General features: G+C 36.8%; 1 protein-coding gene across 2 annotated transcripts in view; it reads left to right on the forward strand.

Moving 5' to 3' along the window:
• CTNNA2 (catenin alpha 2) overlaps positions 1 to 14,473 on the forward strand; it is a 1,170,309-nt gene that overhangs the window by 930,348 nt on the left and 225,488 nt on the right. For both annotated transcript variants that reach the window (XM_057742313.1, XM_057742314.1), the window contains exon 9: positions 11,425 to 11,577. In XM_057742313.1, coding sequence (XP_057598296.1) covers positions 11,425 to 11,577 — 153 coding nt within the window. The remainder of the gene's footprint in view (positions 1 to 11,424; positions 11,578 to 14,473) is intronic.

Here is a 14,473-nt window from a genome sequence, read left to right on the forward strand (position 1 = left end):
TATGCTAAGTGACATAAAGAAAAATAGATACTACATAGTATCACTTATATGTGGAATCTTAAAGAAAAAAGTCAGACTGGTAAATGTGGAAAATAGAAAAGTGGTTGCAAGGGGCTGGAGGATGGGACAATGGGGTGAGGTTGGTAAACAGGTCCAAACTTTAAGCTATGAGATGAATAAAGTCTGAGAGTTTCATGTAAATGACAAAGTGACTATAGCTGATAACACTGTATTGTAAAATTGAAATTTTCTAAGAGAGTAGAACTTAAAGTTCTGACCCTCCCCCCCCAAAAAAAGGTATGTGAAGTGATGGATATGTTAATTAACCAGATGAGAGGACTCCTTTTACAATGTATATGTATATCACATCACCAAAATGTGCACTTTAAATATCTTACAGTTTTATTTCAATCTCAATTTTATCTCAATAAAACTGAAATTAGAGAAAGAAAGAATGTCTATCTGTTAAAAAGATTTGCAGAGATGTCCTTTCCTTGGTTAGATTAAAATTGGGCATACAGCCGTCAAAGTCTCATCCAAGTTTAAGCTTCTGTGATTCTTGTTGGCTGGGGAGAGCCATTTTTTCTTGAACTGTCTTTTCCAGAGAACTGTTCCGTATTCATCAAATAGTTGCAGATTTTTAAACTTTGTGCAAAACACTCTTGCAGTATCTATTTGAAAGTGACTCAGTACACATCATACATTCCTCATGTCCCAACCCACTGACAGACCATTTTGGTCATCTTTGAGACAGTTTATTCTTCTTCTTGAGTATGTGAGTTAAACTTTATCTATCCTTTTATCACTCTGCCCTCTCATGCAATAAGAAAGTGAATTGTTAGAATAGTCATGATCCATCAAGTGTATTTCTTTTATTTTGCTGAAGAAAATGTAGTTATTTACATTGATGAATAGCCCTAATTGGGTAAAATAGACTAGTAGTGCTGAGCTAATACCTTTAAATGTCTTGTCTTAGGCAATTAATATTCCCTTGTCACACATACATTTAAACAGTTGGAAGAAAGCCTTGTGTTCTTGACTCCTGTCAGACTTAACAAATGATTTTGTCAAGTCATTCCTTTCTGCCCTGTTTGATTGATAGCTAAATTTTGGTCTTCTAGTTTATGTAAAAAGTGTTAACTATGCCTTTCAACTTGTAGGCAAGGACATTTAAACCATTCTAATAGTCAATTTACAGAGGAATTACATTGCCTGTTTACTGGAGGGGTCAAAAAATGTGCCCCTATTCATCAGAGACACAAATCACAGGGCTCATGAGCTAATGAAAGCAGTATTTATGAGTCCCTGCACTCGCTGGATGATACCAAGTTCAAGGTGTCCCTGGTCCTGGCTGCTTAGGACTCTGGCTCTCGATTTTGGATATGACTGTGCTCATGGACTATATAATATGTAGATATATTTAGGATGAATATGATTTGATCCTAAAACTCCTAAGAATGAGAAAAAAAAACTAGAATGCTAGATTGTCACAGAACTAACCTTCATTTGCACCTTTCAAAGATCTCTCTATAATAAGGCAGATGCCTTCCAACCTCTGTCACCACCTGGCTTATAGATTTTCATGTATATCATAACCACCATCTGAAAGCATGGAAAATGGATCCCAATCCTTTCCGGGAGGACTCTCACTACCGTTGACTTGAGACTTTGTTGAGAATCTGACCATTTACTGTTTTAAAACACTTTGACAAAATGTTATAAGATAGTTACATAAAAGCAAGTATGACCCATTGACACGTTTTTGCAGTAGGCATATCTTGACCCATGAGTCCTCCATTATTTTTCTTTACAGACTCCTAAAGCTCCAGGAAGTCACAGAGTCTCGTAGTGAGTATCCAGCAGTTCCCTTTCAGCTCCTGAAATGGGGCTTCATTAGGACTCAGCATCACTTCTGCCACTGGAGGGGCAACTGATTCCCTCTTGGGGTATCCATCCACCCTTTGGTCTGTTTTCCCATCCTCTCTACTAGGGTTTTCTTCTTTTTGCTCTTATTATCTTGTCGGAGGCCTCCAGAATTCTGTATGCACTTCAATCATCATTCAGATGAGTGAATTGGCCAGTGAACTGAATTTGAATGACATCAGCTAGTCAACTGATTGATCAGAAATTTATTTTGATGGTGTCTCCTTAAAAAGATGGTTTAGTGACCACAAAAATTTATTCCAGTTAAATATATATATATTATCAGTTACCTATTGTCACAATAGTGCAGTATAACATCTCAATGACATGCAATGATAGCCTTTGTTGCTCACTAGTCTGGGGTGATCACCTTGGTCAAGCCATCTCGTGTGTATGGGTTCTGTTGCTCTTCACTGACCTAAGATGATCTTGTTGGAGATGACTGAGATGACTTAGTTGTATTCCAAGTTTGTCTCCTGCTTTCTGGGACAAGCAGTCTAGCCTGGGCATATCCATCTCGTGAGAATGGCAGAGAACTAGACCAAGCAAGTCCACTAAACAACAGGTCCACCCCTGCATGCATCATAATGGACAACATCCATTGACCCTAAGCATGCCACATGGTCCAGCCCAGGGCCAGAGAAGGCAGACAGTACAGAGTTACATGGCAGTGGGCTTGGGTTTGTGGAGGGGTATAGAATGGGTTCATTCATATAACAAGTCTACTGCATTTATCTACTCAGTGCTTCTCACTTCATCAGCAAGATACACATCAACTTTTATCTTGACTGCATCAGAACTCCTAGAGGAGACATCAAGGGGAAATGGACTGTTTATCTGGCTAAACTAAATTGTCACATGTTTGTTATTTGGGGCCATGCCCATTGGTGTTTCTAATGATGATAGTTAGGCTTTGAACTGATCCACTAGGGCCTGAACTGGGAAGAGGGGTATATGGAGAAAAGCATGAAGCCTGATGAAATGGTCTTCTTCTTTTTTCTTTTCTTTTCTTTTCTTTTTTTTTTTTTTAAGAAGTAATTGGTTTCATTAAGGAAAGAAGCTAGTATCCCAATTAAAATGATTTTGCTTCATAGAACATAGTCAGTGCCATCAGGATAATGAATAGAATGACCGAAGGATTTTGTGTGTTGCTCACAAAGAAAAGAAAATAAAGCAAAAATAGCGATTATTCTCTAAGAACTCTTACATAAGCTTCATAGATATGCCTTTGCTCCCCCAACATCTGCCCCCACCCCCAGCCCAAACTATGAGCAGTGCTGTCATTACTAGTGGACTGTGTGCATTGGCAGCACCTTAGCTTATTAAAGTGGCTTTGGGTGGATTACTGCACTGACTGATTACCATAATTGACCTTCAGACTGGCTAAAATTTGCCAGACTTAATGAGGCTCAATTCTTGTCAAGCCCCCAGGCTAGATGGCTCCTGGACCAGACACTTTGTTGCTTTGATTTTTCATTTTTAATAACAATTACACCCAAAAGCTTAAGGAAATATGGTAAAATATGTCAGTGATTGTGAAGAGCCCAGAGCAGCTGTTTCCATGGAAGGATTTAAGGTTTGAAGTTTTGAGCCATTTAAAATCACCCTCTACCCTGAATTTGACCTTGATTGGTGTATCTTACATCATTGTAGTGAAGAAGTTAATACTGTTATTCTTAACAAGATTTTTCTAAACATCTGTCTAAATGACATGTTAAAACAGTCGGCCATTTGTTAAATATCATCAGCCCAGCCTAGATTTGGGTATTAACTTTTATTTCTGAAAATCAAAATGGCACTGGATCCTCAAAAGCACAGAGACAATTCCACCTAAAGGTTGTCCTTCGGAAACACTTAAATTGCAAGTAGGGTTCACGAAAGAAAAAAATCTTTCCTTCTGCAGGAGAAATAGGATTGATTGGCAGTAGCTACCTGGAACGCTGTCCTGAGAAGAATTATGAAATGGTATTTCAGCTCAGGATAAAAGATTGCTGGATTGATTAGTCATGTCTGGAGTAGGCATAGAAAGGAAACGTGGCAGCATACTTGTCATTCCTGTCCCAGTCCATGGGTTCTGATCTTGTTCCTTCTAAACAACCCTTCACCTTTAATTTTCTCCTATAAATATATTTATTTTTCCACCTTCCACCCATGCTTGAGTACCTGAATTGTTATTCTACCGGATCTATTTTTTATTGGCCATTTTTTGGTTTTGAGTCAGCATCTGAATTCCTTCCTATGTTTGGGCTATTCTTCATTATATGAATTTTGGTATAAGAAGGTAAAATGGCCCAAATGCTTGTTTTTACAAAGTATTTTCCTCCCAACACCTTCCTCCTTCACGCTTACAACTAGATTTTGACACATGACCCAGAGTTTGGGTCTATATTTTACCCAGATAAAAATCAGGTGCATTTGCCTAAAAGACTTTGAATCAGAAGCTAATGACATAAAGACACAGTGTCCTAATATTTCTGATTTCTGTTCCTTATTTCAACTAATGGGAGAATTTTTCTGCTTAAATCTTCCAGAATAAGTTTCTAATGCTTACAACTAAGAACTTAACTGATACAATAGATTGTCTAGGGCAATGCTCCTCAGATTTTATTGTGCATAGGAATCACCAAGGCTTTTTATTAAAATGTACATTCTGATTGAAATGGATGTATGGGATGGGCCTGGGGCTTGCTTTTCTAACAAACTCGCAGGAAATGGCAACGGTGCTGGCCTGTATCCCACCTTTTAAGTAGGAAGGATCAAGGGAAGGAAAGGCAACCTGAAAGAGGACAGAATTGGCAGGAAAAAAAAGAGGTCTGTTTCAATGTGTTCTAGTTAAGTTAGAGCAGACCAATTACTATAACTAATAAACTTTAAAATGTACAGCAGCTCCAACAAAATAGAATTGCATTCTTAATCATGTAACAATACTGGGCCAGTGACAGAGCATGGGGGAGCTCTCCTCCTTGCATTCAGGTGTTGGTTGATTGGGGGAAATGGGGATTGTCCACCATCCTCAACTCTTGGCTTCCCAGGTCACCTTGGGGCCATGTCTGTATTCCCTCCAGATAAAAATGGAAAAGTAAACGTGAGAAATATTTCTCTGGGTCCCCTTGGTGATTTGCAGAAAATATTGAAGACAGAATAACATAGGGGACTGCACCACACGTATCTATTCAGCAAAATGCAAGGGATGAGAAATAAAATTTCACAACTAATTGAATGCTTTATTCTACATTTAAACACAGTAGTGTTAGAATAACAATATTCATAGCATCGTTATAATTAAAATTAAATAAAATAGCTAAAATCTTTTTACAAAAAGATCCTATTCCTTTTCTCTTTTCAATTTTACATCTTCAATGCCAGAGCATACATCCATTTTGTATTATACTCTCTCCCATTTGACTATCCTAAATTCTTAGTTCTATAAAATAAAAAGGATCATGAGAGACTACTACAAGCAACTATATGCCAATAAATTGGACAACCTGGAAGAAATGGATGTGTTCTTAGAAGAGCACGATCTTCCAAGACCGAAGCAGGAAGAAATAGAAAATATGAACAGACCAATCACAAGCACTGAAATTGAAACTGTGATTAAAAATCTCCCAACAAACAAAAGCCCCAGGCCACATGGCTTCACAGGCAAATTCTATCAAACATTTACAGAAGAGCTAACACCTATCCTTCTCAAACTCTTCCAAAATATAGCAGAAGGAGGAACACTCCCAAACTCATTCTATGAGGCCACAATTACCCTGATGCCAAAATCAGACAAAGATGTCACAAAAAAAGAAAATTACAGGCCAATATCACTGATGAATATAGAAGCAAAAATCCTCAACAAAATACTAGCAAGCAGAATCCAACAGCACATTAAAAAGATCATACACCATGATCAAGTGGGGTTTATCCAGGAATGCAAGGATTCTTCATATACTCAAACCAATCAGTGTTGATACACCATATTAACAAATTGACGGATAAAAACCATATGACCATCTCAATAGATGCAGAAAAAGCTTTTGACAAAATTCAATATCCATTTATGATAAAAACTCTCCAGAAAGTGGGCATAGAAGGAAACTGCCTCAACATAATAAAAGCTATATATGACAAACCAACAGCCAACATCATTCTCAATGGTGAAAAACTGAAAGCATTCCTTCTAAGAACAGGAACAAGACAAGGGTGCCCACTCTCACCACTATTATTCGACATAATTTTGGAAGTTTTAGCCACAGCAGTCAGAGAAGAAAAAGAAATAAAAGGAATCCAAATTGGAAAAGAAGTAAAACTGTCCCTGTTTGCAGATAACATGATATTATACATAGAAAATCCTAAAGATGCCACCAGAAAACTACTAGAGCTAATCAATGAATTTAGTAAGGTAGCAGGATGCAAAATTAATGCACAGAAATCTCTTGCATTCCTATACACTAACAATGAAAAATCAGAAAGAGAAATTAAGGAAACACTCACATTTACCATTGCAATAAAAAGAATAAAATACCTAGGAATAAACCTATCTAAGGTGACAAAAGACCTGTATGCAGAAAACTGTAAGACACTGATGAAAGAAATCAAAGACAATACAAACAGATGCAGAGACATACCATGTTCTTGGATTGGAAGAATCAACACTGTGAAAATGACTATCCTACCCAAAGAAGTCTACAGATTCAATGAAATCCCTATCAAATTACCAATGGCATTTTTCACAGAACTAGAACAAGAAATTTTACAATTTGTACAGAAATGCAAAAGACCCTGAATAGCCAAAGCAATCTTGAGAAGGAAAGACAGAGCTGGAAGAATCAGGTGCCCTGACTTCAGACTATACGATGAGGCTACAGTGATCAAGACAGTATGGTACTGGCACAAAAACTTAATACAGATCAATGGAACAGAGTAGAGGGTCCAGAGTTAAACCCACACACATATGGGCACCTTATCTTTGAAAAAGAAGACAAAAATATACAATGGGGAAAAGACAGCCTTTTCAATAAGTGGTGCTGGGAATATTGGACAGCTATATGTAAAAGAATGAAATTAGAACACTTTCTAACACCATACACAAAAATAAACTCAAAATGTATTAAAGAGCTAAATGTAAGGCCAGACACTATAAAACTCTTAGAGGAAAACATAGGCAGAACACTCTATGACATAAATCAAAGCAAGACTCTTTTTGACCCACCTCCTACAATACTGGAAATGAAATAAAAAATAAACAAATGGGACTTAATGAAACTAAAAAGATTTTGCACATGAAAAGAAACCATAAACAAGACAAAAAGACAATCCTCAAAATGGGAGAAATATTTGCTAATGAAGTGACTGACAAAGGATTAATCTCCAAAATATACAAACAGCTCATACAGCTCAATATTAAAAAAGCATACAACCCAATCCACAAATGGGTGGAAGACCTAAACAGACATTTCTCCAGAGAAGACATACAGATGGCCAACAAACACATGAAAAGATGCTCAACTTCACTAATCATTAGAGAAATGCATATGAAAGCCACAAGGACGTATCACCTCACACTGGTCAGAATGGCCATCATCAAAATATCTAGAAGCAATAAATGTTGGAGAGGGTGTGGAGAAAAGGGAACCCTCCTGTGCTGTTGGTGGGAATGTAAATTCATACAGCCACTATGGAAAATGGTATGGACATTCCTCAAAAAATCTAAAAATAAAACTACCGCATGACACAGCAATTCCACTACTGGGCATATACCCTGAGAAACCATAATTCAAAAAGATTCAAGTACCACGATGTTCATTGCAGCACTATTTACAAGAGCCAGGACATGAAAGCAACCTAAATGCCCATCAACAGATGAATGGATAAAGAAGACGTGGCACATATATTCAATAAAATGTTACTCAGCCATAAAAAGGAATGAAATTGAGTTATTTGTAGTGAGGTGGATGGACCTAGAGACTGTCATACAGTGTGAAGTAAGCCAGAAAGAGAAAAACATATATCATATGCTAATGCATATATATGGGATCTAAAAAAAATGGTACTGATGAACCCAGTGGCAGGGCAAGAATAAAGATGCAGATGTAGAGTATGGACTCGAAGATGGGGGGGAGGTGCGGGGAGGCGGGGGGGTGCGGGAAGGGGAAGCTGGGATGAGGTGAGAGAGTAGCACTGACGTATATACACCACCAAATATAAAACAGATGGCTAGTGAGAAGCTGCTGCATAACACAAGGAGATCAGCTCGATGAAAGGTGATGACCTAGAGGGGGAGGTGTGAGATAGGGAGGGTGGGAGGGATGCTCAAGAGGAAGGGGATATGGGGATATATATATAAATACAGCTGATTCACTTTGTTGTACAGCAGAAACTGGCACAGCAGTGTAAAGCAATTATACTCCAATAAAGAAATGAAAAAAAGAAATAAGTATGTATCAAATGCTCACTGCCAGTACTTATGTTTTTCCTAGTTATTCTGCCAGGTAAAATTCATTCTCTAACAGATTCCCTATGTCTAATAGGAATTATATTTTCTGAGTTCTTGCGTGTTGATCAAATTTTGTCTGTGGCTTATATCCTTGAAAGTCAGTTTTTGCTGGTTATAAGACTCTTAGCTCACATTTTCTTTCCTTGAGTATCTTAAATATAGTATTTCATATTCTTTTGGCATAAAGCTTTGCTGTTGAAGTCTGGCAATCATCTAATTTTCTTTCCTTTATAAGTTACATGCTCTATTTGTCTAAATACATAATGATCTGCCCCTTTTTTCATTAGAATCCAGTTTTCTTGGTTGATAGTATAGGTCACTCTTCTTAAGTACATGATATGTTTTTTAATAAAACAGTTTATACATATAAAATATATATTTCTATATAGAATATATATTTTATATAGAATATAAAATATATATCAATATAATTGATGTATAAAATATTTTAATAATTATATTAAATAAATAATTGTATACATAATTATATATTTATATAATACTTTAATTAAAAATTATACATATATTAAGGAAAATTTTCTTGAGTTACAATTCTTAGTATTCTTTTTGTTTTGCTTTGATTTTCTTCTTTAGGGACACCGTGGTAGCCATATATTGAACTTTCTTTGCCTATCTTCAGTATTTGTCACCTTTTCTCAAATTTTTAAAATCTCTTTTTTAAAAATTTATTTTGGATTTAAAATTTTTTTCCTTCTTTTCTTTTTTTATTTTTCTTGAGGCATTTGCTATTGTGTTTGCACATTCTTGTTTAGTCTTCTTCAATTTATCTTTCTTTTATTTATAATTCTTTTCTGAGTTTTATGACTTCATCCTATAATCACTTCTTTTTCTAATTTATGTTCTTTCATATGTTGCATCATTTTTTAGTGTATTTTAATGTGTTTGGAATAGTAGATTACAGTTTCAATTTGTTTTACAGGCATATCTTTCTGGCATGCTTTCAGTTTGTGTAGAGATGATATATTTTTCTTATAATAACTTTATGTGAGTTTTGACCTTGATAATTTCAAGTTGCTAATTTTTATGTGAACTCAGTCTTCCTGAAAGTTTAGGCAGAGGCTAGGAGAACAGATAGCTCTTCTAGCTTCACAGAGCTCTCACTTTTGTTATTTTTGTGTAATATTTAAAAATACAGTGGCTTAGACACAAAATGACAAATTTTGTATGATTTCACTTGTAGGAATGATCTAGAACAGGCAAATTCATAGAGACAGAGAGTAGATTTATCAGGGGCTGCTAGGATGGGAGCATGGGGAATTTTTGCTTAATGTTTATAGTTTCTATTTGGGGTGATAGAAATGTTTTGGAACTATATAGTGGTGGTGGTTGCACAACATTTTGAATGTAATTAAGGACACTGAGTTGTACATTTAAAATGGGTAAAATAGAAATCTTTATGTTATATATATTATAGCAAAATAAAAATTTACTAAGATTAAAAAAAAGATACACTGGCTTGATTGTGAGATAGCCTGGCTCTGACCATTGCCCCTACTTTATCTGGACCTTCCCTTTCTTTTATCTCTGTTGCCCCCATCCAGTTCAATTTCGATTATGCTCCCAGTAGTTTCTCCTTCACGAGGGTCTCTGTCTTGGAAGAGAGCCAAGCCAGGTCAGTTTCAAGTGTCCACTGCACTGTCCCCTTCAGAGTTTCTCACAGTGGCTTCTGCTACTTGCCACCTTATGGTGACAGGCAAGTTATTTAACTTTTCCAAGTCCCTTGTTCTTCATTTGAAAAACTGGTACGACACTAGTCCTTAACTCATAGTGTTGCCATGGGGATTAGGTGATATATCATGTAAAGATCTTGCTTGATCTTAGTGGTCTGGCACATCATATATACCCAGAATATATGAGCTCACCGACAAAAACATTCTTGAGCCGAAATTTAACCACCTTGCTAAATGAGTAACTAATTAATGTTAACTTTTCAGAGGCTTTGTTATATTTTATATGGTGAAATGTCCAACTTAATCCAGAGTTAAACTAAGCTACACATACACACATGGGTACCTGATGGTAATTAGTGCAAAGAGGAACTGAGATTTGTGCAACGTTCTCCTTCTTCTGACCAATGATAGATGTGTTTGTATCACCCTATCAAAAGATTTGCCTGAATACTCCTGAATAGGAATATTTGTTTGGAAAATATATACATTGTTTACCATCTTCTCTTGTGTTTATTTGTATTTGAGGTGTTTCCTCCCTGTATACATTCTGACAATTTTGAACAAAGCAGCACTAAGGTAATTGTTCAGAACAGTTTCATTTCATTTTCATGAAGCTGCCCTGCTTCCCTTTTTAGCAATGTGGGAATGATGTATAATTATGCATTGTTAGAAATTTGGGTATGTTTGTTCTAACTTACTTTGAAGAATAATTGTCAGTACTTCTTTCTGGAGCACAGCAACTATATCATCATAGCACCTGGGCAGACACGTTTTTGAGATTGTAAGATGTTTCATGTTTACATTTCCGTCAAATACAAACAATGGATCTAGAAAGGGCAGAAGACTGCAGAGTGATAAGGTTTTAGGGTGGCTTCAAGACCCAATTCATCTAAAGTTCTCCCCACCTGTTAATTGATGCCTCCATTTCTCCTTTTTTCTAAAGAGCTGGAGTTCTTGAGCTGAATCAGGATTCAAAACCTGAAGGGAGACACTTGGCCGATGAAGGATGAGAGCAGAACTTTGATAAGGAGAGCCTATAACGTATTGAGCTATAGGTCATGTATGTAACTTTCAAGTTGACATATAATACAGTTAATTGAGAACCATTCGCCAGTCATAACTCTTTGTTTTCCTTTGACATGATAAGCACCAGAAAAATTTTAAAAAGAGTTGGAACTTTATTTCCATGGATAATGAGAGCTGGGACTTTAGGAAATCTACTCCTGGGCAGTGATTTAATTCATATGGCTAAACGAATAATACACTCAAATAGACAGTTTCTCTGTTCCCTAATCATATGTGTTTCTGTTTTTGTTTTTATTGTAGCTTCGGAAAGCAGTGATGGATCACATATCTGATTCTTTCTTGGAAACCAACGTCCCTTTGCTAGTTCTCATTGAGGCTGCAAAAAGTGGAAATGAGAAGGAAGTGAAGGAATATGCCCAGGTTTTTCGTGAGCACGCCAACAAGCTGGTGGAGGTAAGTCAGGAGAGGCCCAAGACTAGAATTTGTCAGTGGGTTTAATCTCTACATATGGCTCTTGGAATTTCAGCAGACCATCCTCCCATGGTTTTCCTGGATCTTTCATCTTCCGATGACTCTATCTCTTGCAAAGGAAACAGGTTTTCAGTAATCTCTCCTCCCTCTATTACACAATTCTAAACATGTTCTGAAACATGTCGGCAAATTTTCCTGAACAATAAGCAAAGGCTGAAACAGAGCAGTAGAATGGACTCTCCAAGGTGCTGAAGACTAGCTTTGATTGGAGGTAGTAGAATTAAAACTGCCAAATGGAGATTTAAACACTGTTTATTTTTCTTCCCCCTCATCCCCATCTCCACTCCACCACCTAAACCTGGGTTAGCTGGCCACGTTATGTGCATGTAAAAATCAATCCCTCCTCCCTAAAAGAGATGTTTGGACTCCTAGTGAAGGATCTCAGGGCAGTAGTAAGAGTGTAAGTTTAAGGTCCTAAGTATTGATATATTCTCTGTGTTAGAGACATCTGTGGGAGTTGCTTTATAAATGCAAAATTCTGCTGTGTGATGTTGAGAAAAATATTGTCTAAGGGAAACAAAATAAAATTGAAATGATAACCAGACTGCCTAAATCTAGGAGTTGAAAACCAACAGTTTGGCAAAGGTTAGATTGAATGATGTGGGGCTAAATAGAAAATAGAGATGTTAAGCAGGAAATGTGTGTGCTAGAGACAAAGAGTCCAGGAGGGTAAGGTCCTGGCTCAGTTAGAAAATGGTTATCAGGGTCAGGTGAAAACTTTCCAGGCTCTGAATACTGAGAAGCAAACAAACAAACAAACAAGAAAACCAGCAACAAAACTCTGGTATATCCCCACTTTAACTCAAAAATAAAATAAAGTTACTCAAAACTACAGACAACTCAAATACAAGCTAAAAATTAAATTAGTTACTTTCTGTTTTCTTTGGATGACAAAATTAAATTCTGAACAATTCATCAAATATGAAATGCTCTCCATTTTTCTTGCAGTGAGTGATGGGGTTTTGCTCCAGTTTAATCATGCCCTAAGCATGGCTTGGTTCACTCCGTGGTCAATCCAGCACTGCTGTTGCCTCTGGAAGTGAACACTCAGCCAGTAGGAAGCCCTACATCAAATCTAGAGGAGGTCCCCGGTCTGCTAGGACACAGGCTGAGCCATCACCCATGACAGCAGTTGACAGGTTGAGTGTGCAAAAGCTGAGGCTACCATAATGAAACCATTAAATTTCCTACCATAGCGCCAGTTTCTTGAGGTGACACCAGACTAGAGCTAAAAATAGGGTCATACTTATAATATCAAGGTAGTCATTCTGACAAGTACCCCATCATCCCTCGTATTCCATCTACAGATTTCAAGAGTTCCTTAGGCCACTAAGGAATCTAGAGTCTTTCCGAAGTTGGCCTTGGAAGTTCTGACCGCTTCTATGTTTTGAGAAAGAGTGGATGAAGAAGGAGCGGGGTAGAGGGAAAAATGGAGGAAGAGGAGGAAAGAAAGAATATTGAATGAGTGCTACAAACATTTAAAATATTCATATGTACTAAAATAATAGTTTTAACATACAGATACATCATCCCGTATATATAATCACACTATTTACATGGTGATTGCAGAATTCATAGAGAACATTAGTTAATGATGTATTGTAGGCGTTTTGGATGAAGAAAGGAACATGAGTTTAAAATTGTATGATATCCTCTCATCTGCTCTTTCTCCCCTCTCCTGTGATAGACCCTGGACCCGCCCACCATTTCCCCTCATCCCATCTGTAGGTTTCACTGTAGGGGAATCCAGCCACTTGGGTGATCCTTGATCCACAACTTGTACCAGAGCAGAAGGTTCAGGTCACTCAGACCCCACATTCCAGACAATTGCTGATTTGCTTCCCTTAATTGTTCCTTTCCTTTCCCCTGCATGGTCACTGCAGCCTGCAGCATTTTAGAATGTCCTGATGCCCAGGAAGTGCCAGTCTAGGGTGTGCACTGGCCTCTGTTTGATTAGAGGTGAACAGGAGTTGAAAACATTTCTGTAGCTTATGTACTTCAAACAAGTGCTTCATCGCTAATGCATAGAAGAAAACTTGAGTGCTGGTCTGAGAGTCAGCCTTTTTCCAACTTGAAAGTGTCTGTATGGACTTGGGCACTTTTCTGGGCCTTAGTTTCTGTGTTCATAATATGAAAAATTTGGTGGATATATTGATTTTCATATCCATTAACTTGATAAATTAATGTACTAATGCCAAATTTTGACTGTATTCTTTAGGTTGTTCTATGTACACAATCATGTTGTCTGCAAATTATGACAGTTGCATTTATTCTTTTCCAATCTTTGTATCTTATTTTTTCCTCACATTATTGCACTAGCCAGGTGCTCAGTTTGATATTGTCTTAATAGATATTTCTGTTACTTTTAGATCTCAGTGAGAAAATTAAATTATTTTACTACTAATTATATTGTTTGTTCTAGATTTCTTGCAGATACTTTTATTAGATTAATTTAGTTGTCTTCTCTTACTCTGCTAAGATTTTTAAAAATCATAAATACATATGGAATTATATCAAACAAAATTTCTGCACATTTTGAGACAATTGTGTTATTCTTGCCTCCTTTATTCTCCTTCAGGGCATCAAAATTATACTTTCCCTCAAAAAATGAGTAGGAAATTATTCTTTTTTTCTGTTTTCTGAAAGTGAAAGAATGTGTAAAATTGGCATTATATATTTTTTTAAATATTTGGAGGAATTCACTGATACACCAATCTGAGCCTTGGTATTTATTTGAGGGAGATTTAAAAAATTACAGATTCAACTTTTTTTAAACATAAGACTATGTAAATTTTCTGTTTCTTTTTTGGTCAGCTTT

The sequence above is a fragment of the Hippopotamus amphibius genome, chromosome 7 (genome assembly GCF_030028045.1).
Source record: "Hippopotamus amphibius kiboko isolate mHipAmp2 chromosome 7, mHipAmp2.hap2, whole genome shotgun sequence".
In the NCBI taxonomy this organism is placed as follows: domain Eukaryota; kingdom Metazoa; phylum Chordata; class Mammalia; order Artiodactyla; family Hippopotamidae; genus Hippopotamus; species Hippopotamus amphibius.